Here is a 26,045-nt window from a genome sequence, read left to right as displayed (position 1 = left end):
TTTCGGGCCTCCGGCTGGACCCCGAGTGTGGCCATGGACAGAGGAACCGGGGCCACAGGAGAAGCCAAGAGTAGGCACAGGGAAGAGGAAGTGAAATCAGCTGGAAAACTCAAGTAATAAAATAGAATATAGAATAGAAAGAAGAATTATGACATATAGAAAATATGTGGATTCCTAGTGAATTCCAAATATATCACTAATCATAATAAATATAAATGGCTTAAACCAATCTGTTAAAAGGCAGAAAGCCTCAGATCGAATTTTGTAAAACTTGAGTTGTTTGAAAGAAAGAAGCCTAAAACATAATGTCATAACCAGGATAAACATAAAATAATGTATTCAAATAATGTGTCCCTATAAGTAATAAATGTTTGATAAATATTTGTTTTAATAGAATGAATGAATTAATCTAATAAAATAGATTTTTAGATTTTACAGACAAAAATATTGTGCAGAATAAAGAGGGTCATTGCTTAATGATAAAAAGATATATTCACCAGGAATCCTTCCATGTATCAAACAGTACAGTGTCATATATATATATTATATGAAAGTAACAGATTCAAAATTGTAGTGAGAAATTTTAATATATATCTCTAAGAAATCAATAGGCCAAGATAAAAATAATAGACAAAAAATAGATTTAAATAATGCATATTACAAACTTCATCTAACTGACATAGAAAGAGAACCCTCTACCCAATAAATAAAGAATACGTGTGATATATTTAAAGTAATTGGTCAGGTTCTAAGCCACAGAGCAAATCTGAACAAATTCCAAAGAACTACTAACTAATATTTAGACCACATTAATCGACCAAAAGACAATAAAAGTCGAAATCAATAACAGCCCTCTTAACCCCGTACATTTTGAAAGTTCAAAAGCATACCACGAAGATGTTCATATGAAATCAAAATGAAAGTAACAAAGCATTTAGAACTGAACAATAATCAAAACCCTAGAGGTCAGTCAGAATGTTTAGCATTAAATACAATACCAGAAAACAAGAAAATGTTAAACTAAGATCAAGAGCAATGGAGTAAACTCAAAGACAATAGAAAAAGTTTCCCACAAACAGATAAAGTAGTAGGACAACAATAATAAAAGCAACAACAAATCTGTACGATAAAAACAAAGAAATAATATAGAGTAGGCACAAAGTAAAAGTTGGGTCTTTAAAAAGACTAATAAAGTAAGTATTAAACAAGAATGAGCAAGAGAACTAAAAAAAAAAAAAGCACAAATAAACACAATTAGGCATAAAGAGGAACCATAACAATGACTATAGCAAAGTTTTTCTTCTTTTTTAAGTATAAGAATTCTATTCTCTAAAGCAATAAATCTAAAAGCAGATGCTATGGAACATGTCCTAAATGTTACCAAAATTGACATACAAAAATAGAAAGACACAAAAGCTTCTGAGTGTATTTTTGCAAGTTCAGTCTAAAGCTAGATTTTAGGACTATGGTCATGCCCTGCACAACGACATGTCGGTCTGTGACAGACCACATAGTACAGTGAAGCTGAAAAATTCCTATTGCCTAGTGCCATTGTCGCCATGACAATATCGTAGCACAACACATTACTCACATGTTTGTGGTGATGTAGGTATAAACAAATCTACTGTGCTTCCAGTTGCGTATTGTATTAGCACACACAATTATGAGCTGTACCTAACACTCGGTGAAATTCATAAACAACTGAGTCACTGGTTTACATACTTACAAATGCTATACTATTTATCGATATCCTAGACTGTACTCTGCTTATACAGAAACAAACGTGCTGTATAAAACAGTATATCACCTTACACCAGCCAGCTGAAGCCTCTCATTTCTCGTGTTTACCACCTCTCTTGATGGCATCCTTTTCTCTTGTGCTTGATTTATCTGACATTGTTTGGTACCCTGACATGCAAATAGGCTGGTAGCTTAAGAGCAATAGACTAGCTAGACCAGTAATTTTTCAACCGTCGGTCCATCAGAAATGTTGTGCCGGGCCGCAAAAGAGTTAAAACCACTGGGCTTATGACCACAGAGCCTGGGTGAGTAACAGGCCACACGGGCGCAAAGAACACGTGCATGTTGTAGCACAGTCTGCAATGTCAAAAAGTTCGAAACAACCTAACTGTGCTTCCCTTGACAGAATACTACACAGCAGGGAACATGGGTGGAGCAGGGTACAGATACACCTCACAGGTACGATGCAGAACTCACACCCAATGATATTACTGAGATAATGCTTAAAAACATTTTCAAATTACAGGACATGTGATCTATGGACACACATGTGTACAAGGTAAAATCGTGCATGGTAAGAAGAGGCATCACATTTAAGTTGATGCTGCAAAGCTCAGAGAAGGGGGAGGGACTGGGGGGAGTGCTTTATCTCTGGGTGTGGAGGTCTGAAGCAACCCTGGCATCAAGAGAAGGCAGAACAATGGGATACACACGTGCGTTCGCTATCTTTAGTCCCTGTATTTCCCATTTGCTTGAAATATTTCATAGTAAGAAATCACAGTGTTTTGCGCCTTTTGAAGAGGTCAGTGGATTTGACCATTTGTTTCCCAAGCCCCTCACTCCACGGTAGGTAGGGCAAGAGTCATTCCTATCACCTGATGGATGGAGGTATGGGAGGAGTGGGCACACAGGTCAGGGTTCATTGTCCGAGGGCCTGAGGCCTCATTATTTATTTATTTATTTTTATTAATTTTTTTAGAGAGAGAGAGAGAGAAGGGGAAGGGAGGAGCAGGAAGCATCAACTTCCATATGTGCCTTGACCAGGCAAGCCCAGGGTTTTGAACCGGCAACCTCAGCGTTCTAAGTCGACGCTTTATCCACTGCGCCACCACAGGTCAGGCCTGAGGCCTCATTATTGAATTGTGATGCTCACTCCACTCATTCAGTAATTTATGTAACAGGAAACAGGAATTTGATTTCCTTAGGGTAGGCGGGGGTGGGGGGAAGCAGGGGGCGGAGAAGACAACTTCTTCCCTTCTGGAACAAACCGCAGCCAAGAAGAGCAATGACATAACTCGATTAAAAAAAAAAAAAGGGAAGAAGCCAAGCTGCCCCGGTCATCTGACTGCTTTTCAATGACTCTGTCATGGACTTGTGGAGGGAGCTGACCACTCGCTGTGCACCTGCTGAGGAGGAAGAAGCGGCCGAGGAAGTGAGAAAAGTCACCTCAATTCTAGCATCCCTTTGCCTCAGAGCACAGCATTTTATGAAGGAGGGACAGGAGACTGCTGGCTTAGGGACATGAGGCCTGGGGTCCAGTCTGGGACCTGTCCGTTAGACACTCTGGGGTGTAGGTCTTCCTATTGGAAACTGAGGAGGTGGACGGCCATCGGAGGGCCACTGAAATTCTAAAATCTATCTCCTTTTGCTTTTCCAGGATTCTTTTCATTTTCTTTCACAACCCCAAAGAGGAGCTTCGGTATTTAATATGTGCACGTGGTTTTGAAGCTCAGCCTTGGGCATGTCAGCTACACTCCCCTCTCCCAGCCCTGGTGACACACACAGAACGCTTAGTTCTAGCACCTCGTACCTGGGGGCTGCAATAAATGCTACTCCTCTGCCCCACGCCCCAGCACGCTGCCCGCCCTTGGGGGCCCCAGGCTCTTTAGACACCAAGGTCACAGTGAGGGCAGCTTTAACTCAGCAGCAAGTAGCCGCTCCATCCTGCCCTCCAAGGAATATATGCTGCGGGGAGCTGGGGTGGTCCTGGTCAGTAGCAGACCCCCCGAAACAGCACCCTGAACTGGGAGGCACATTTGAGACTGAAAGTAAGAGCTTCCTGCCTGCCTGAACTGCCACATAGTAGGGTGGGTAAGCCGGGGAGGTTGTGGAATCCCCTCTATAGCTCCCCAAAAGCCCTACTCACTCTCCTGTGTCTGAAATGACGTTCTGCAACCCCGAGTACAGGCAGATGGACCTGCCTCTAGCTTCTCTGAGTCTTCTCCTCAGTATAGACTCCACAACCTGCCCCCTGCGAGGCCTCCCTGCCCCTGCCCCCCCAGAAGCGCCCTCCCCGCAGCCCCTGGGTTGGCTTTCACTCCCACCCGCCTCCTCACACCTTGCCCTGTTGTTTTATGAAAAGCGGGTCAAAGGTCAGAGTTGCCCAATTACCCACACATAGTTTCAGATACCCGGGCAAAGAACACAGCCAATGGTCCCTATGCCGGCCCCAACCCTGGAGCTGGCTGGACACACAGAAAATTAGCTGTTGCTAACAACCCGTTGTAAATGAAAATATGATCCCAGTAATTGATTTTAAATAGATTTTTTAAAAGAATCCTTGGCCGCATTTCATCAAGAATACAGAGTTTCAAGAGCGTGCCTTCCAGGGTTGGATTTTCTCTCTTTACTCTCCCCTCCCTCCCCGTTCTTCTGGCTTAAACCCCACATGGCCAAGATCCGAGTCTGAATAAACAGTGTGGGTGGTGACTGTTCCGTGAGGCCCAGTAGAGGATGCAATCACTTTCTTACTCGGTTCAGCATTAAATCATGTGAAACTCGCCTGATCGCTCCGCGTAACTTTCCCTCCGTAATGGAGGACAACAGAACATGTACTCTCCCTGCTTCCCAGGGAGGAGGAGGAGAAAGGAGAAGAAGAAGAGGAAAAAAAACGAGTTCTAACTGCGAATGTTTAATTATGTATAAAGTTCATTGACCTCACAGGCGGCTGTCAGATGATCCAGCCGAGGCCTGTGAAAGGCATCCCAGGAATGCAGTGATGTGGGCAGAAACGGAGTGGATTCATGCCACCGAATGCTTCGCACAGGACGGAGTCCCGGCCCAGAAAGACTGCAGGGGAAGCACACCGCGCACAGCCCGTCCCTTCCGCGCACCTAAGCCCTGCGAGGCCTGCACTCACGCGGGAGCGTTATGAAGGACAAACCCCGCAGGGACGGCCCCTCTGACTGCGGGGGCTGTCCCCGCCGGCTGGCTGGCTGGAAGTGGTCTCGGTCCCGTTCGCAATGTTTGTCCCTGGGTTAGGGGTGACGCTTTCTGACAGCCCTGCCACCGACCTGAAAGGAAAACAAGGAAGCAATCCCATTCATAAATACACGTGGGGCTGGAAGGAGATGGTCCTGATAGAACACAGCACTCGTGACGATGTGTAGGAAGGGACGGAGACCATTCGTCAGTAAAATGCCCCAAAGTGTGTGCTTCCTGCACAAGGGCTGGCTTTTCCTGCCCGGGCTGAGGGAGGGGAGGGGCTGTAGCGGGCAAGGTGAGCTCCCTCCGGGAACACGCAGACCCGGACCATGGAGACAGCACTGGGAGACGGGCTGGTTTGGGCTTCTAGGTCACCGGGAGGCCCGAGCCCTGGGGGTTCGGTCGGTAGCTAACTCTGGCGCCTCTCCTACTCAGAGGGAGGAAATGTGAAATATTTGGGCTTCGTGTTTCCTAAAATATTAAAGCGCCCTGTGGATAGGGGCGGGGTGCTGGTTCAATATATTCTCTTTCGGTAGCTTTCTCACCAAATATCCTCACTTTGTCAGTCAAAATATCATCCTTCCAGCGGTTAAAACTGCACAAGGGTGTTTTCTGAAGTAAAGCCTCGCCACAGTCGCTCTGGCATCTCATCTTTGTGTGAAGCTAGAGGACGGGATGGGAGGCTGGACGTCAGCCCACAGCTCCGACGCTCTGACGGGAGAGTCTCTCGTTTCGTTCCCAGACAAACCTGAAATTCTTGGGCCCTTTCCCAAAACCAGCCACCCACCCAGGTTTTGGACGCATAGTGTGGGTCCGTGATTCAGTTCTCGTTCATTCCAGGGTTATTTAGGGAACGCACATAACGAGGTAGGCGCTGTTGGGGACACAGAAATAAAAATGCACGAACCCGCCCCCCACCCTCCAGCAGTTCACAGAGGAAGAAGCAGATATGAGTCCCAACCAGAGGGTTCAGGAAGCATCTTCCTGCAGGGGAAGGTGCCTTTGACCCAAGCCTTTACTAACTGCTCCACTCACCCTGGTCCAGCTGTGGCCTTCTGGAGAGGAAAGAGGTACCACTGTCCCTGAGCCACGCCCCTTCAAGGCTCGCGTTCTACAACTTGGCCTCATTTTTAATCCATCTGATGTATCTGAGGGGTTTCCTGTCCGGATTCCTTTCCTGAGACCTATGCCACTGTCGACATAAGAAATGTCCTAACACAAAAGGGTTTATTGGAGCCAAACTTGAGGATATGGGCTGAGGAGCAAGATCTCCCAAAGGCTCCCGGGAACAAGAGTTCTGCCCTTTCTTTTACGGCGGCTGAAATGAAGGAGGGAGCGTAAGGGAGATTCCTGGAAGGTGGGCGGACGGGAAGGCCGGAGCCAGAGAACAGGACAGTTAACAAGATGACGTGTTCTTTTGGGGGTAGTCACAATGTAGAAGGCGAGGCCTGAAAAAAAGGCATTTCAAGGGTGTGTTCACCTGCAGGGACCAAACCATGGGCAGAACTTGCTGGAGAGGAAGCTATCCCTTTTACTAAAAATGTGACACTCTGGGGCGTGGCGACCCACCATGACTCACCCATTTGGGAATTGATGATCAGATTACCCTGTGAGGTTCCTTTTCATCCAAACCCTCCCCCACTTTATTTATTTTTTTACCGTCCACAATATTTAATAATGACTTTGTCTGTGAACAGCCAGTAAAACAGAAAAAGGAATTCCCTGTCTTCCCTGAAGTAGGAAGCCTTCCTTCAAACTTCTAAAAAATTTTCTAGAAATATGATTACCTCTGTAGTTACAGGGGAAATAAGCTTTCTGATAAAGAAATCTGGATGCTAAGTAATATCCTAAATCACTTCCACCCTTTGGGTACTACAATTTATAAAATTCCATGAAGGAAATGACTCTTATTTCTTATGAAGTTCCCGCTGGGAAATCATTGTGGGCCACAGTTATGAAAGTGATATCCTTTTTGCTCAGCCCAAATCCTTCCCTTTGTCACGGGCCTTGGCCATCTCTGCCTGGCGATTTGGCCATTTCTCGTCTGGGGCACATGGTGTTGCCATCGGCCTCGTCAGATGGCAATTTGAGTACGTGACTTGTCTCTGTGACAGTACAAGTTCTGGGACACGTCGAGACCGCTTTATTCATCTTGATATTCCCCAGAGTGTCACTAAAAGAACGAATAAATGAATGAGTAAACAAGTACAACGTCGATGCCTATGATGAGGGTGGGAAACTCCTGAGTAAAGAGTAGCTATTTTAAGGTACATGGACTCCATCACAACTACTCAGCTCTGCTGTTAACGGGAAAAGAGCCACAGAGAGCCCATAAACTAACGGGCATGGCTATGTTCCAATAAAACTTTACTTAACAAAAACAAGTGGCAAGCCAGATCAGGCCCACGTGCCATTAGTTTTCCAACTTCCACATCAATGAGGTTTATCTCTGCCACAAATCTCAGTGTGTTCTTTAAATTTCCATATGGCACCTGCGCTTGTCCATAATTAGATAAAGTACAGAGTCTGTGAACATTCAAGAGCTGTTTTGGAACTTGACATAAATGAATTCACTAACATACACACATACTCACATACCAAACAGAAAAACACATACAGAAATTAACTATTAATCCAAGTATATTTCACGGTCACATATTTTGTATATCATATGGCTTTAGAAGGAACAATTCTGATCTCCCCCGCAAATGAGGGTAGTCATTATGCCATTTACATTATTATTAAGTAAACTTCATACACGATCTCAGAGTTATTGGGAGAGGGAAGAGTCGTGCACTGGGGCACGGTGAACTTGACACTGAACTGGAAAAGGGGGAGAGAATGCCCCCCCCACACCCGCTCCTGCTCTCCAGCCGATCCTCCGGTCTCTGGTTTTACTGATAAATTCCTTCCGAGGGTTATGAGTGCAGAGCAGGGTACTCCTTTTTCCACGATGACCCCCTGGACACCATCCAGCGACAGAAAGCACAACAGACCCTCAGGAGCCTGGCAAACACACCGAGAACGAACAGGTCGCTAGGAGAACCGCAGGCAAACAAGACATCTCAGCCTGTCACCCTGACCCGACTGAAGCATGCCACGCCTGCCATTATACTTGCCCTCACTATCTGGCTCCCTTTTGTGTAAAATACAGGGTTTTTTTGTTTGTTGTTTGTTTCTTTTATAAGGGAGTTTGATTTGAATGGTGGTGGACACGCAAAGGATGCAGAGTCCTCAGGCTGGCTCACGTCTTGGCTTGGAAGTACGCAGTGCGTCCCTTCTGAGGTCAGAAGAGAGGTACGGCCTGCGATGTCCACGCGGGCACCCAGGCTGACAGTGTTTTCTGAGATGGGCCCATCTAAGGTGAAGAGCTTCCAGCTGCACTCGTCAGCCCCAGGGGGGTCACGAAAGAGTTCTAGAGATTTCTTGTAAAAAAAAAAAAAAAAGGAAAAGAAAAAATAAAGCGTGAGCCTCCCCAATGTGCCAAGCTTCTCCTCAACACCCAGACGAGGTAGGAAAAACGAGAAGGACCCTGTGCCTTCTGAAAATGGGAAACACTGAAGGTACCGTTGGGGAGTCAAAAAAGTCCTGAGTTCAGGTGCAGCACACTCAACCTCCGTGACTGGAGGCAGGTTATCAGACTTCAGTGCAACATGCCTCATATTTCACACCAGGCCAGGTGGAGCACTCTGGAAACCAGAGGGCATACGGTCCGTGGCCGAGTTTATTTCAACAAATGTTTGGAGCCTGTGAAGATGTCACAGACTCTGAGCACAAAAAGCAGGTGCTCGTTACAGACAGCTCATTATTTTTTCTCCCCAACACTAGTGCCCAGCCATCCGCAGTTCCTCCCTTCTGTGTACTGAATTTCCTCCCCCTCACCTTGTCACAATCCCTGATTATCACCCACTCCTCGTTGTCACAGTCCCTCCTCCGCGCTGTTCAGAGCCCCAGCGAACCAGCACCTTGCACACGCAGTGACAGTATTGACGCAAATGTAATTCACAGCTGATAAAACTTTCACTTGGCTTAAAACCTACGTGGCAATGGAGCATAGGAATTGTACTGCCATCTTGGGTTGGGTGAGATGTATAAAAATAGACAAGAGGCCCTGGCTAGTTGGCTCAGAGGTAGAGCGTTGGCCTGGCCTATGGATGTCCTGGGTTCGATTCTTGGTCAGGGCACACAGGAGAAGCAACCATCTGCTTCTCCAACCCTCTCCTTCTCCCTTCTTTCTCTCTATCTCTCTCTTATCCTACCACAGCCATGGCCTGGTTGGGGCAAGTTGGCCACAGGCACTGAGCATGGCTCCATGGTCTCTGCCTCAGATGCTAAAATAGCTTGGTTGCCAGGCAACAGAACAACAGCCCCAGATGGGCAGAGCATCGCCCCATAGGCAGCTTGCTGGGTGGATCCTGGTCAGGGCATATGCAGCAGTCTATCTCTCTGCCTCCCGCTTCTCACTTAAGAAAAAGAAATACAGACAAGAGTTAAAAAGACGAGTCATGTGGAGCAGACAATGGGAGCAAAGGATAAAGCCAGGGAGTGCAATTTCCAGGAAGTTTGTTTGCAATCATTTAGGACCACTTCCTCCATCTCCGTACAGTGGTCCTCAGGTGACAGGGATTGGGGTTGTTTACGTTCTTCAAGGGAAAAAACTCCCTGACCTCAAAGTAGACGTGTCGGCATCCCACTGGGCACTTGGGTGAGGAGGACTCAAGAAAGGACACCCCTGGAGACCACCTGATCTCTGTATACTCTCAATGAGCCCCTTGGGCTGTACCTACAGGATACAAACCAATGACGCCCGAGAAAAAATACTGCACAAGCCAAGGGATGTGTGTGGCACACACGAAGTCGAATCTGACGTCAGGAAAGATGCTCAGAATCGCTGCCAAGGCTCTGCGAGACCATTATCTGCTCCTTCCTTCTGGTCCCCAGCTTCTTCCATACCGGAAACGGCTACTTGAAATACATAATCTTTGAAGAGGTTTCGTTGTAAAGCAAAGAAGTACACGGGCTCATCTGGACCCATGTGTCTGGAACAATACCGGTAAAATGCCTCTTAAATCAATCCTTCTAAAGTTAGCGTCTATGGGATGCTATTTCAGCACCAGGACACGGGACCCTCGGAGTTTATTTCCTCAGCCCCTGGCAGCGTTCTGGGCACAGCGAACAGAAAGTCACGAGCACAGAGGAGCCTCCGGAGCCCGCCGCGGGCCCCCGCATTCCTCTCTAAGCATTACAAGGCTGATCCCGTGCCACAGATGCGGTGTTTGGATGTCAGATGCGGCAGATGTTTCTCCTTAAACCCGCTGTCTCTCTCAATCTGTTTATAACTGTTTCCCTTCTACTTGCACCTCAAGTTCTTCCTGCCTGCTCACTGCACATCCTAAAGGTTTCTTCCCTCCTCACACAAAGGGGCACCTTTTTCTGTCATTTGTTCCCTTTTCTATAAGGGATGCCCCACTCACTCGGTAATGCCTCCAGCCATCCCCGGGGTGTTTTCTTCCTCAGCCATCTTTTAGTATTGCACTAAAAGTCTCCTATCGATTAAGTCCCCAAAGGTAACAGAAAGTGTTTTGTTTTTCTCAGAAGTAAATACCAAGGTCACGTGACTGGGATTAGCTTCTTTAATCAACTGGGTAGCAACGGCTGGGCTTCCAGGATGAGGTCAGGGCTGTTACTTCACACCTGTGTTTCTCTGACCTGGGCTTGGAGGCACTCTCCATACAAGTCAGACCAAGGACCTTCACTGTGAGTCCATTCTATAATCCGTGGAGCCAAACCAAGCAATCACTTTTAGAGACGTAGACAACTGGAGGATGGAGTCAAACAGAATATGACCCAGGGTGACATCTGTGGCTATTTCTCATACATGAAAGTGCCACAGAACTAGGGGGTTTCCTGGTGGTGATGAAATAGTTCTGTAACCCAATGGCAGATTTTGCTCACCAAAAACTGTCCCCAGGACTTCTCATGGTTCCTCCTTATCTTATAGGTCGGCAGCCAAAGCAACATCTCCTATGACACTCTGACTGCAACTCGTATGTCCCCTCCCCAGTTATGTGACATGACCCTTTTGTCTACCACCACCTTACTTCCTGGATGTCTTATCATCTGTGTCTCTGCCTTCACATATGAGCTCATGAGCGGCTTGTCCCTGTTGACCAGTGAATCCCCAACACTGAGCACAGTACAGGAACCGTTGACTGAGTGACTGGAGAAATGAATGAAACAGCTCCATGGCAATGGCCTATTATTAGACTGTGGCAATGCTCAAAGACACAGATCGTCATGAAATGACAGGTGTGTCAAGATCATTCTACATTTGGCTAAGGGAATACACATGACAAAAATCTGACCAGTGTCTGTAATGCAAGCAAGAGCTATTAGAATCCCAATGAAAAGCCGAGATTCCTGTTGAATTTTCTGGGGTAGAAAGAGACCATCGGGTAAGTAGATAAATGGGAAGACAAGAATAAACATATGCCCCCAGATACACATACACACATCCATTTTCTCATCTCCAAAGATGTAACAGGATCTCAGTACTCCCTTGACCCTTATGAGTCATCCTGCAACGAATGGGAGTCCTCCATTGGTGCAGAGACAGAAAAGCACCTGGGGGACAGGTAGGATGGGCACAGGTAAGTGGAGAGAAGTGAGGAAGAGCCCTGTGTGAGGCTGTGTCTGGAATGACGTCATCACCGTCACTGTGTGGTTTCACAAAGGCTGAGAGGGGTCAGAATGAGGGCTGCCCTGTCCACCAGGTCACCCATCTGGAACGCGAAGCAGGGCTTCTAATATCTGACCCGGTGCTGACTGGTTCTTGAACCTGTTTTTTCCCAGCATCACAGACTCATCGGAGGTCAGATCTGGAAGTGCACTTAGCAATAATCATAAAGTGAAGGTCATCCCTGAAATGGGGTCACTGTTCCAAACAGGACGGGCTTGGGACAACCCACCCTGCCTCAGGTGTCAGAAGAGAACTCTTGGAGGGCTGTGCTTTTAGATGCGCGGAAATGTTTTAAATAAATAGCTAACCGTACGTCTATCTGCTTTAGCAAGAAAATGAAAAGAAACTCCCCCAATAGGCCCCTTAAAACCCTGGGAATAAGACACAAGGAGGCCGATGACCCTTTGGCTTTAAAAGTAAACTCGGAGCCAAACAGCCTGAAGTTAGTCTTCTGATATGAAAGTCAGCCTGTGCTCCCTCACTCCCTCCATTTCACGCTTCTCTTAAAAGAAAACAGGCTGGACTGTTTCAGTAAATAACAAAAGGTCAAAGAAATGCTACTCACAACATGAGCAAAATAACGGCAGGACCTGCCAAAACGCTTCCTAAGGCCTCACAGGCGGGAAGGTCCTGTGGCGAAACAGCCCACAGATCCGACCGGCGGGAGGGAAGATCGTCCCAGGGAGCTCGGCTCTATTCTATCAATGAGAAATTCATGTACAGCTTCCGCCATCCCGGTTCAGCCAACACAGAACCATCATACGCCTTGTAAAGCAGTCGGCTGCCGACGTCCATGGTCTGTTTTTCGGGGGGCTCCTCTCCTTCAGATTGTATTTTGAGTGTAGAGCTAAGTGTCACAGGGGCAGTGAAATGATGATGTCCTCAATGCTAACGCTCATGGTCAGTTTTGTCAAATCCCCTCCTGAATGGAATTCCCCACTGGCTTCCTGCACTCCAACCCCCTGAGTCCGAGCACCGTGTGTTCACGGTACCTCCAGAATTTCCCTGCAGTGAACAGGATGCAGATGCCACAATAAGGGCTTCAGGGAGAGGCAGAGAGAAACACAGGCAAGGCAGAAACGGGTCTCCTCGCCCTGAGGATTCTGCCCCAGCTGATGCTGTGGGGTGCTGGCTCCCTGGGCATCCCCGCTCTTAGCCAGGCAGACGTCGCACTCAAAGCCCGCTGCCAGACCTGTGGCAATGACCGATCTTACACCTCTTTGGCTGCACGGCCACTTGCACGTGGTCAGCACTTTGGTACACTCACTGGGTTGAGGCAATGGTGTCCATAACGTACGTACCACGTTCCTGATTTAAAGCCACAGAGTGGCATTTTGGCAAAAATAACACCCATGAAATATACTAGTCTGGCAAGATGTTAATGCGGGTCCAATGTCATTCTGATTCCATGATGAAACATGCTTTGGATAAAGGCTGGTTCGTGCCATTGCTAGACTCGCCCATTCTGGAATCACAATGTGCATGAAGGTAGGAGACAATCTGAGAAGAGCTGCAGGAAGGAAACCCACCAGAGTCAGCATCTCCCGGGTGATTTCAGACACCTTTCCTCAGCAGACACCTGTTACCGTTCTCAGGCACTGAAGTTTGGCAGAGGACACATTCAGGGATGCTGCCTTGGAGGAATTTCTGATGCATGGCTCATCATATCTGAGCTGTTGTTTATGTCGAATTCGTTCTTCCCTCACATGGTATAAACCAGGGGTCCCCAAACTACAGCCCTCGGGCTGCATGCGGCCCCCTGAGGCCATTTATCCGGCCCCCTCCGCACTTCCAGAAGGGGCACCTCTTTCATTGGTGGTCAGTGAGAGGAGCATAGTTCCCATTGAAATACCGGTCAGTTTGTTGATTTAAATTTACTTGTTCTTTATTTTAAATATTGTATTTGTTCCCGTTTTGTTTTTTCACTTTAAAATAAGATATGTGCAGTGTGCATGGGGACATTGTTCATAGTTTTTTTTATAGTCCGGCCCTCCAACGGTCTGAGGGACAGTGAACTGGCCCCCTGTATAAAAAGTTTGGGGACCCCTGGTATAAACTGTGGTCAGTGCTGCCCATGTAACACCCTATTGTTAGTTTCTTACTCTTTAACCTATTGCTTCATCATATCCTAGGTTTCCAGAAGGTCAGACCAGAAGTGCTCTTAGGAATAACCCTTCCGGAAAGGCCAACCCTAACTTTAGCAGTTGTTCACCAAAACCCCGCAGTGAAGAGACTGGCCGAGACTACCACAACAGAAAACATCTGGCTGTCTGATAACAAGGTGTTCTCCAGCCGCCACGCACTGGCTCCCCACCCACTCTGTGGACAGGGATTACAACCGTGGGCCCCTAGTGGGCAAGAGAAGGGGCGGCACGACAAGAGCAGCCACTGGAGCACCCACTGAAGGCCAGCCACGTGCACCCCCCACCCTCACACTTAACTCTTATACAACTCCGTGGGCTGGGTATTTGGAAGACAAGGAGGCTCAAGGCCACACAGTAAGCAAGTAGCTGAGCCAGGATTTGAGCCAAGAACAGTTTGATTCCAAAACACATATTCCTACTAGTGTATGATACTCCCTTCACCAAGAGGCCCTCAATAAAAGCACGTCGAATTACATATTAAACCAGGAATTTGCATATCTGAACTCAGAGGCCGAGACTCCGGCCACGGAGGCGGTTGGGAGGAACCACACAAAGTGAGCCTTTGTTTCCCATCCAAACCGTCTATCGCCGTAAATGTGAAGAAGGCAGGGGGGGTTTGAGTCCACTGTCAACAAGGTGAACATTTTTAATTCATGAAAATGGAATCAAGTTAATCAAGCAATGAGAACAAAATTCCGGTATTGCTGATAATCTCAAATCACATGGTTGCCCTTTCGCATGACCGTTTCGGGTTGGAATTGACTGACTTCTTTCAAGCGTCGGCTCACTTGGTCATGTTCCATTAAATCTGTGATGGGCACAGGTCCAGTTAATATGATGATGATGATGATGGTGGTGGTGGTGAGGGGTATATTTGCATTTTAAATACAAAAAAACCCCATATACTATTCAAAACTGCTGTGGTCCTAATAGGGAAGGAAACTTTCTCCAGATTTAACCAACTGATGAACTCTGACAGCGTTCTTTTTCATGTATTTTTCTTAATAATTAATGTGCAATTCAGCTTATGGATACCACAGAATTTCAACATTGGTAGAAAGGAAAAATTTTAATTTTAGTATTTAAAAAGTCACCCCTGATACCCTGGCTGGGTAGCTCAGTTGGTTAGAGCATCGTCCTGATATGCCAAGGTTGTGGGTTCAATCCCCCGTCTCTGGGAAAATACAAGAATCAACCAATGAATGCATTAGAAGGGGAACAACAAATTGATGTTTTTCTCTCATTCTTCCTCTCTCTCTCTTTCAACTCCCCCATCCACCTGTCAATTTTTTGAAAAGTCAATCATGGCTGTGCCACCTCAAGAAAAAGCATGACTAACGGGGACATTTTGTATTTGAACGTCATTTTTTAAGTCAGTTTTCAGTAGTGAACTTAAGCATTAGGCTTACCATCTGGAAATTAAAAACAAAAACAAGTCACAAGGGTGGGTTTATGTCTCCACCATTCTTTTATTTCTAAAATCAGAGTAAGGCCAGTTTTCCTAATACTTCCAAAAAGTCATCAGTAAAATCTTTGTTCATGGGGACAATTAGATATAACAAAGTGAAAGTGGACAAGGAGACAGCTTGCTGAATCTTAATCACGCGTGCCGCTTTCAAGTGAACTGATGATTCCTCCTTGCTAGGCTCACTCCTTCATGGACGTTCCAAACTCCCTTCCGTCACTTGCTCTCTGAACATGTCCTATCTTAGTATTTCAGAAAAACAGTATTTTAGTCCCCCCATATATATCCATGTATATTGATAGAGTTGGTTCTGCACGGGGTCCACAGAGAGAAAGCTATCGGATCTAGATCTGGAACCAAATAGGTAGCCACAGAAATGAAGAAGAAAGCAGAACTGGCAAATGATGGGCTTCCTAGGATCTGCTGTTCCAGACCTGATATTTTAAAAGTGAATGCACAGACAGCAGATACCGACTCCATAAATAAAAACCTATTTAAATGGTAAATGAAATGACTCCTGCGATGAAGTTAGAATTTCTCCCTCGTTTTCCTCATTCTCAAAAATAACGGGTGCCACTGACGTAGTGTGTAGTGCGTGCCAAGCACCCATCTACGGACTTGATTCATGCTAACTCACGACAGACATATGAGGAAGGTGCTTGGTCACTGGCACTTGCAGGCGAGCAAGGGGAAGAAGCATCAAGAACCAGGTAGAAAAGGCAGAGATGAAGTGTCAATCAGACAGCCTGGCTTGGGTCCCCGTGGCTAAGACCCGACATTCTACTGACAGTTTAGGAAGAAGCTAGTGGGTTTACTATTCTGACATGCTTGGGTAAGAAGCGTATCCAAGGTAGTATTCGTTTTGCATATAAGAATGTATTTCAATACTCAGAAAAGGGTTAAAATATTCTGGGATCCTACCATGATCATCACAGAACTGGAGAGACCTCCCGTGGAGCTTTCTGAGGGCTGTTTCAAAACATCAGTGACCAGGATAAATGCCTCCTTCAGCACATCATCCGTTCATAGCATAAATGGGGGGGGGGGGTAGAAAACTATCTGAGGCAGACATCAGAGACTGGTGTAACTCTTTCTTTTACATTCTAGATATAAATAATTTAATTGCTGGACTTCAAGACTTGTCTGTTTTTTAGGAAAATGAGTTGTTGGTTTTTAAATTTGGGATTCCCCAGTATATTAGAAAGATGACTCTTAGTATAATTGTGGGCAAGAAGGAAATAATATACATATTTGTGGCTATGAGCAACTAACCAGAAAAAAAAAAAGGAAAGAAAGAAACTGTCTGGACTTGCACAGTTCCAAAAACGGCTGAATGTTTTCTTTTTATTTCCACACGAGTAAGCATTTCTTCCTTATCGAGGAGGATCCATTTCCCACCTGTGTCGTTTATGTTCTTGAAATGCATACAAAGTTAGTGTTTATTTTCCACCCACGGAAAGCTTAAGTTATTCTCTCTCTGGGTTTTACTTTCAGCAGTCACAATTTGCTTGGCAAGCGTCGGCGTGAGAGAAAGCATCCTTTTATGTACAAGCTCCTGACGATTTAGAATGTTTGTTTGGGAGTTACACGAATGCCTGGTGTTTTTCTGTTTTATAACAATTACCATGTACAACATGACCGGACAGAACCCAAAATGTGCTCACACTGAATTCCATCTTCCTGATGAGTACTTCTCACCATGGGAACCATGGTTATTGATGCCAGCTTTTTTTTTTCAGTCCAATGTTATTGTTTGTATTATAAATTAATGCATATATTCCAAATATGGGTTCTGGAAAAGATGCCGTCTGTAGCAGTCCAAACCTTTGAGTGTGCTGTTCTCATTCTTCACACTGAATGTTAGATTTTTTTTTTGCTTTTTTTTAAAAAGACTTTATTTGATCTTCAGAGAGGAGAGAGAAGGAAAGAGGGAGAGAGAGGGGGGGAGAGAGAGAGAGAGAGAGAGAGAGAGTGAAGGGGGAGAAGCAGGAAGCATCAACTCCCATATGTGCTTTGACCAGGCAAGCCTGGGGTTTCGAACCAGCAACCTCAGTGTTCCAAATCCACGCTTTATCCCACTGCACCACCACAGGTCAGGCAGATTTTTTTTTAATTTAAGTGAGAGGAGGGGAGATAGAGAGACAGACTCCCGCATGCATCCAGACCAGGACCCACCTGCAACACCTATCTGGGGCCAATGCTTTGCCCATCTAGGGCCCAAACTTGTAACCGAGCTATTTTTAGTGCCTGAGGTGGAGGCTCCACAGAGCCATCCTCAGTGTATGGGGCCAACACACATTTAAATCAATCGAGCCATGGCTGCGGGTGGGGAAGAGAGAGAGAGAGAGAGAAAGAGAAAGAAGAGGGAAGGGAAGGGGAGGGGAGAGGGGAGAAGCAGATGGTCACTTCTCCTGTGTGCCCTGACCAGTAATCAAACCCAGGACACCCACACACTGGGCTAACGCTCTACCACTGAGTCAGCTGGCTAGGGCCCCAAGTGTTAGATTTTAAGTCAAATGAAGAGCACATCTTTAAGGGGATGGCCACAAGGCACCACCCTGATGGCACACATGTAGCATGTGCCCTGTGTCACAGCAAAAACCACTGATGGGTCTTCTGAAGGTCAAAGGGAAGTGGGACAGCCATGAATATAGAAGGGGCAGAGTGCAGAGCTAAAGAACACAGGCCCTGCCAGGACCTGGAGCTGGCCGTGGTCCTCAGGTGGGGAGCCCCCACTGTGGAGATGTGGCCCTAAGGAGCATTGGGTTGCAAGTCTGACTCCTCTTATGAGCATTTAGAAGAATCAAAGTACGGGGAAGGTCTGGTCTGATCCCTTGCCCTCAGGCAGGTAACATCATTGTCCCCATTCTACTGACAGCACAGCTGAGGTCAAAAGAGTTAAATGACACAGAGCCAGAGTGGTGTAAGGCCAGTACCTTTTCCAACTCCATAAATTATAACCGTGTTATGTGTTTGGCTCGCCAACGAAATAGGGTGGCGCTGTGGACAGCTCCATCCCTATCCTTACTTCTATTAAGCAGCAAACTCAGTGATATGGCGGGTTCAGAGCCCCTTCCTCCTCTACCAAAACGAGACGATGCCCCCGTGCATGACAGTCATCCCTCCCTCCATTTCTCGGAGCACTGAGACCTCGGAGGACACAGTTCTCTGTGCTCCTAACTGCCAAGCCATGCTTGATCCATTGGACCACTCAGTTCTTCAGAAACTGACGTGGCCTTGTGTGAATCCTAAAAGCCATGAATGGGAGCCCAGAGAGATGCCACGTACGAGCCAGGAGAGGTGATGTGGTTTTAAGAGACTGGACTTCCTTTTCTCACTTTGTAACTCACTTGCTGGGTAAACTTGGGCTACTCACTTCTTAACCTTGGATTTCCCCTGTGTAAAAAAACATGGGAACACAAAATCTAACTACCTCTCAAGGGTGCTTTGAAGATGAGCCAATTAATGTGTTAAACCACATGATCCTAGGACAGCACCATGTGCTCTATATGACTATCCATGTGGTTTGTCCTTGCTGGACAGCATGGTGGGTTGGAGTGTCATCCCAATACATAAGGTTGCTGGTTTGATCCCCAGTCAGGGCACATACAGACCTCTCTCTCTCTCTCTCTCTTCCCCTAAAATCAATAAATTTAAAAAATTTTAAACCATCTGTGGTTGGTTATAGGCACATACACCAACATTTCTTACAAAAAAAAGTGCAAGGAATTATTTCTGTTCTTATTTGGGAAGAATTTCACAAAATGTCATATTAAAACATTATCATTCTACAACCTAAATTCCATTGAATGTAGCAAAGGAATGTAGTAAAACTTAGTAAATAGTAATATTCCAATCTGCAAATTCTTCAAGGAGAGGAAGAACTTAACCAGATGGTTAATTAATCAAATCTATTTGATGGAACAAATATAGTCACTAATTTCATTCTGTTTTAAATTTAGTTTGAGAATACTGTAAAAACGCTGTCATCCTGCATCTGTTGAAATCTCAAGTATGCCAGTTAGTACCGTACCTCCCTTACAAAATGACTGTGGTAGAACACATATAAGTAGATAGATACTGTTTTGTGAGCATGTTATTTAACTTTAAGAAATCAAGACAGAGTCAAGGGCTACAGATACAAAGATGATAAATTTTAAAGTCTTTTTCTGCCCAATACCCAGGATTTGTAAACTGGCTCAGTTAGCCTGGACTAGGAATACCTAGTTGGGAGATAGAGTCTCTTACAGCTAGGAGGTCACAAAACTGGGTGACCAACCTTTCCACCCCACTCGGAGCCTGCCCCCCGGTCTTGAGCCTCTTTCATTCCCAAGCTCTAATGAATCCACTTAATCAACCGCAACTATGTGGCAAAATTAACAGATATACTTCACATCCATTAACACCAAACACATGTCCACTAGACAAGGTTGACCCAGGACACTCTTCCTCCAAGTCTGGAGAAAGCATATACTTTCACCAGCATACACAAAATGGGATAAATCAGGGGAGGTTGTGAGTTTTCTTTTCAAGTTAAAATTTATTACATACTAAAATACATAAGGTAATTTATTCTGACATTAAATTCTTCCTACCTTTTTTGGTGTTCAGGGTTCTTTATTTTACCAGTGAGAGTAAATAGTAGCTAATTTCTTAATCTTCCAACTTGGCAAAGTAAGAAGTTAGCGTTTCTATATTGGTCCTTAAAATTAAAGAAAAGAAAGGAAAAAAAAAAACCAGAAAAAAGCTCTGAATCCAAAAGTATGACCAGCACTCCCTTAGAATGAGTTACCTGCTGTTAACCACTTATAAAGAATAAAGACCCACCACGTAGGTATTATTTCATGTAATCCAACATATCATAATAAGACACAAAGCTCTATTTCAATACGTAATGCAAAAGGATTTCAAATGCCGTACTAATAAAAAGAATTTCCAAACTGAGCTAGAAAGCATGCCACCATCTAAAGTCAAACACAATGCAGATTCTAACGTCCTACACAAACGTGCTATATTGTCCTTCTTCAAATGGTACAAAGCGTTTTAATTAAAACCCACAGGGCATACAAAGGCAATATAATCCACCAGCCATCATCATAATAACAAAGAATGAAAAACACTGTTGACCGGTTTGCCACCTGTATGTCCTCTCTGTGGAAGCAACAGACAACTATCGCTTCTGTATCTGGGGACCGATGCCGAAGATGTGACCGTGCAGCTACCCAAAGGAACCTAGGTGTTATCAGCCTCGGCGCAAGCTGACAGAGCCTAGGAGGTGGTGGAGGGCAGGGAGTCTGACAAGCTAATGCTGTCATTTTTTTAAACAAGTGATTAAGTGATGCTCTCTATGATGAATAGAATAAGAAATGCAATTGCAAGAATGTGTCCGAAATTTAAGCGATGTCCCTTAAGGGGAGGGGCTGAGAAGAGTATCACACCAGGGAGGGAAGGAGCTCAGAATAGATGTGGGGCTAACAACAGAGAGTAACTTTATTTGCAAAGCCACAGGCTCGTGAACTGAGAAATAGCGCTGTAATGGGTTAAAGTGCGCTCCCACCCAGCAAAAAAAGATAGATTCAAGTCCCCGACCCTGGTATCTGCAAATGTGACCTCTATGCAAATAAGGACTTTGCCGATATTGTTAAGATGAGGTCACTGAGGTGGGCTCTCATCCAGTGACAGGTGTCCTCCTAAGAAGCAGAAAACGCTAGGTGATAACAGACACCCGGGGAGAATGGTGTGGGACGACAGAGACAGAGGGTGGCGAGATACAGCTGTGAGCCAAGAAGCCAAGGATGGACAGACGGACGGCCACCACCACACACTGGAAAAGGTCAGGTACGCATCTTCCCTGGTGCCTCCAGAGGCCGCGTGGCCCTGCCACACCTTGGTTTGGGACTGCGGCGCTCAGCACGGCAGGATAATCCATTTTTATTCCGTTAAAGCCACCCAGTTCGCGGCCCCAAACACCAGCTCCAACAGTCCACATGGACTATTTTAAGATGCGAAGGTCGTCACCCAAAGAACTTGACAAAAGGGTGGGAGGGTGGAAAAGATGTGGCCTCGGGGAGGTGGGCCGAAGGGGAGGGGAGGAGCATACAGAGGCCATTAAATTTTATTAAATGTCTTCAGAATCTTTGGCTTTTTAACCACACACCTGTTACTTTGATCTTAAAAACGTATAAATAAAATATCCACGAGATGTCATGGTCAGCTTTCTCCACGTCCCCCGGGCCTCACCCCCACCCTCCAGTGGACACTTTCTGGACACTGTCCCCAGCTGTCTACAGGGAGGGGCTAGGACGACCGGGAGAGTGGGGGAGGGAGCTGGGAAGCAAGGACGTGTCTGAATGTCTGGGCCCCCGTGGGCTCACGGGCTGGCTGGGAACATCTGGGAACATCGCAAAATCAAACACAAAGTATTTGGGGACTTTCTGCAGGTTTGTACCATCAATGACGGTCATTTTTCCTATTGACTCTGGGAACGAAGAACCAAGTCTAATGAAAACAGAGAACATCCGAGAGCCTGTCCCTGGTGGCCTTGGCCGATAAAAGAGCCAATACACAACGCCTGACAGAGATTTCAGTGATTAGGTTATGCATTATCAGAGAAACCTCACCATAGGGCTTCCTCACCAACGTTTGCTCATCAAATTTTATTTAACCCACAAAAAGAAATAAATGCGCAGTGCTCCCCGTGACCTGGAGCAATACTCTTCGATCTGTGGCTAGGGCTGTGACTCTCCCAAACCCTAAGAAATCCCGTGCCCTTTGCTCACATTTCTAAGAAGAAAGCTTGCATTGAGCCCAGCAGCCTGTGATGTTGTGGCAAAGCTGTGTTGTCACCTCCCACATGAACAGGCCTATTGATGACTGCGGGATCCAGAGCGAGGGCACCGGCCCCCGTCGCGGAAAGAGCAGGAAGCACGCTCGTGTTCCTAGCACGCCCTGTGAGAGAGAAACAGAAGGCAGTGAGCAAGCACGTGTGTGGGCACGGGGGCCTCTGCGCAGGTCCGTCGGCATGCAGCCCCCCCCCGTTCCGGGGCAGCTGGGGAGCACCTTGCCATTTGTTGGCTGAAAACAATGACATGTTTAACAGCGATCACACAGATGAACATGCACCTGAGTGCAGTCGGTGCCCTACCTGATGGGAAACCATCTGCCTTCACTGGCAACCTGGCCTCCGGTTTCCACGGGTAACACCTCACAGCCACCCAGGGGGTCACCTTCCCTACCCACGAGGCGATCGGACACCCAGACATAGCAAAACTCTTCCCTTCCGTGTTGCAGGGGGCACAGTCAGCCAGGGTGAACTTCCAAAGACACGCGTGGATTGTGCCCGCGAGAGAAAGCACATCACAATCCACGAAGCCACTGCACGTGTGACTCTACATGGAACCCAGAGAACAGAACAGCTTGGTGTTCAGGTGACCTTGTGTGGGTCTCTCCCTCCAGCCCCGTGGACGGAGCAGACCATGGACTGACCTAGAACCGACACGTTCAGGTGCGCACATCTGCCTTCTAATCGTCTCAGTTACCGTTCTCCACAGCTGGCCTCTTTCTTGTCTGAGAGCATCACCTCTCCAGGTATCATGATAAAGACCAAACCCTTAGACTCAGATGTTCCAGGAACCTGATCTATTCGACGTGCTTGGATCACGTCTGGCTTACTCCTCATTGTTTTGCTGTTAGTCATATTAACATGGCTGGGAACACATTCTGTTTTTTTAGTTACGCTATAAACCGAACCAGTCGTTGCTAGCATGTAACAACGGACTACCTCATTTTCCTCATTCCGTACATAACACACGCATGCACAGAGCAATGCATCATCTGAGGACACAGGCCAAGTTCCCTAGCAACATCACTGAAAACATGCCAATACCCGGTAGATCTCCAAGTCCTGGATGTATTCTGTAAATCAGGGGTCCCCAAACTACGGCCCGCGGGCCACATGCAGCCCCCTGAGGCCATTTATCCGGCCCCCGCTGCACTTCTGGAAGGGGCACCTCTTTCACTGGTGGTCAGTGAGAGGAGCATAGTTCCCATTGAAATACTGGTCAGTTTGTTGATTTAAATTTTCTTGTTTTTGATTTTAAATATTGTATTTGTTCCCATTTTGTTTTTTTACTTTAAAATAAGATATGTGCAGTGTGCATAGGGATTTGTTCATAGTTTTTTTTATAGTCCGGCCCTCCAACGGTCTGAGGGACAGTGAACTGGCCCCCTGTGTAAAAAGTTTGGGGACCCCTGCTGTAAATTAAGAGGCACAGGAGTGAGGGCGTCATACCCCCTTTTCACTGGAAAGAGATTTCAGGAGCTCCTATTCTCTAGAACTTTCTCCTGTGGCAGGGCATGTCTATAAGGAGTGGCCCCGTTCTGGAGCCAAACTCACCTTGCTCAGCAGAAGGGGATGGTGGCAGCGACTCCAAAGGGACACCCAGGCCAGGATGGTCCCTCGGTTCCTAAGAATGAACATCGCCCACCTCCATAGGGGTCCGATTTATAACAAATGAGGCTCCACATTACATAACAAACTCATGAGGGAAGAGGTGACTATTTCTAAGGATGTCTAGCCAACTGATTTTAGAAAGGGGGAAAAAAACCTCCTGGACCAAGTGCCCCTAACTCCTCCTGTTCCCCTGGAGGACGACAGTGGGGACTGACAAAGTGGGAAGAATAAGAGGAACAATAACTATGTAAATAAGAAAAAATAAAATGAAAAGAAAAATAAATATGAGGTGGGTCAGGGAAAAAAAAGGCAAAACAAGCAGAAATGATCTTTTGATAAGACCGGTATTACGTAACACAGCGCTTAGAACACGGAAAGCAACTTTGCCCCACAAACCACTTTTCTACAAAGAATTAAGAGAGCAGAATGAACACAAAAATCAATTAAGGTCCAGAGAAGGGCTCCATCCCCCTTGAGAGCCTTGTGCTTATGCACACACTGACTGACTAATGCAAGTACTGGCGGGCTACCTAGTGCAGGGGACCTTCTATGACCACGTGAGCGTGTCGGCTCCAAGTGTCACTTCTCCCTGTTAGTTTGCAAGAAGGTTCAATAGGAAAAGTTGAATGTTCATCCACTTGGGAAATAATCCAATCCACCCCAGTGTCTAAGGTCTGTGGGGCGTCCAAGGGGGGGTCTCCTGTCTGCACCAAGGACCAAATGTTACCCCTCTCCCCAAAGGAGACCACAGCACCCCCATTCCAGCTGCTCGCCGTCAGACACAAGGTAGACATGGAGCAAACCAGCCCGGAGCTTGGCCCACAGGGAGCAGAGAATAAATGTTCACTGAAGAAATCAGGAGCTAGAGACGTATTTCTGACACAAAGTGATTATTACACACCAGAGCCCTTGTATGAGCCACACAGCCTGGCCTCACATGGGACAAATCAACACGCATGGGTTGAATGAATGAGATAGAGAGAAAGAGAGAGCTCTGAAACGTACACAGAAGCGTAAGCACTCTGGGGGGAGGAAATCATATTTTTATTATACTATCTATGCGATTTAAAGGAATGTGGTGACAAATTTTCTGAGAAGTCAGTTAAAACATCCCGCTTTGTCTTGCGAAACTGAATTTGTATTATATTGGGTTTGCCTAAAGATGAGAGCACAGGTGTCTATTTTCAAAAAGCACAAGCACTCTGAGCAAGCAGGATGCCGAGGAAGATGACCAGAGGGGCTTTAAGGTCAAGGGTGTTTTCGCAGTGAGTCGTTACCTATCTGGCTGCAGTGACCCGAGGACGTGCAAGGGGTCAGGGAAAAGAAGACAGGAGAGGTCAGGAACTCCCACGGGGTTCGCTGCTGATCTGTTCGGACTACATGCCGGGCTTTTTGACCAAATTAGGCCTTTTTGGACCTCCAGGACAGCCCTCTGCACTTCCAGGAAGGAGGTGGCAAAGTGGCTATTTTGGTCTGTCTGCCCATCTGGTCTCTGCACAGCTGGCCAAGTTCAGACGCTCCAGCGGATGAGGTGCCGCCGCTCTCACCACTCGGCAATCCCACCACGACACGGGGCACTCATCCCTGGAGACAGGAGACACCCGACAAGAAAGCCCCCCCGGGGTGGGCGGGAGGTGGGCACCTGCCCCTCACCTCCACACAGTGCGAATCCAGGTGGTGGGTCAGCAGCGCCATCCTCCTGGCAGGAGGGACAAGGCCATCAGCACTCCACAGCGCTGTCCCCGCAGAAAGCACTCACACCAACAGAGAGTACAAAAATGTTATTGAGGACTTCTGTTCTCAGACAGGCAGCACAAAGGGAGCCTGTGGCAGCAGGGAACAGAGTGACCCAACATGCACAAAGCAGGAATTCTCCTGACGCACATGTTGTTTCCAAAACAAGACCACAGCGGGCTCTCCAGCCGGGGAGAGACAGATGCACCTTCTGGAAGCAGAGGAGATGAGTGCCATCTCTCCCAGACGGGCTGAAGTTCTTCCCGGAGAATGCCACGCTCACCGTGAATGTCAGCACGTTAGGGGCACCCGGTGTGGACGGAGAGACGGTCTATGTGGAATGGGTCAGGGGTGGGCGGTGGGGGCGGGGGGAGGGCTGAGAGGTTTTTTTGAAAGTGACAGACTATTATGGTAAAATATCCTGGGAGTTCAGCATGTTTTTCAGTTTAACCCCTTGGGCCCAGGGTTCCGGTAAAGCCAGGCAGTTTCGCTTCCCCTGGGATTGCTGCCAGGAAGGAACAGGCAGCCCCTTCTTTATTACATATTTTAAAAACCTGTTTTGTTACC

At 46.8% G+C, this 26,045-nt stretch overlaps 1 protein-coding gene across 2 annotated transcripts in view; it reads right to left on the bottom strand.

Annotated features, from left to right (window-relative positions):
* BCL2 (BCL2 apoptosis regulator) overlaps positions 1–26,045 on the bottom strand; it is a 174,270-nt gene that overhangs the window by 95,772 nt on the left and 52,453 nt on the right. The window contains exon 3 of one of the 2 annotated variants that reach the window (XM_066353513.1): positions 22,072–22,240. The exons of the other annotated variant lie outside the window; for it this stretch is intronic. Within the exon in view, the coding sequence (XP_066209610.1) occupies positions 22,076–22,240 (165 nt within the window). The 3' untranslated portion in view covers positions 22,072–22,075. The remainder of the gene's footprint in view (positions 1–22,071; positions 22,241–26,045) is intronic. 2 annotated transcript variants of the gene reach the window in all.

Source organism: Saccopteryx leptura, chromosome 11, assembly GCF_036850995.1.
Source record: "Saccopteryx leptura isolate mSacLep1 chromosome 11, mSacLep1_pri_phased_curated, whole genome shotgun sequence".
NCBI classification, from domain to species: domain Eukaryota; kingdom Metazoa; phylum Chordata; class Mammalia; order Chiroptera; family Emballonuridae; genus Saccopteryx; species Saccopteryx leptura.
This window is presented reverse-complemented; position numbering and strand designations above follow the sequence as displayed.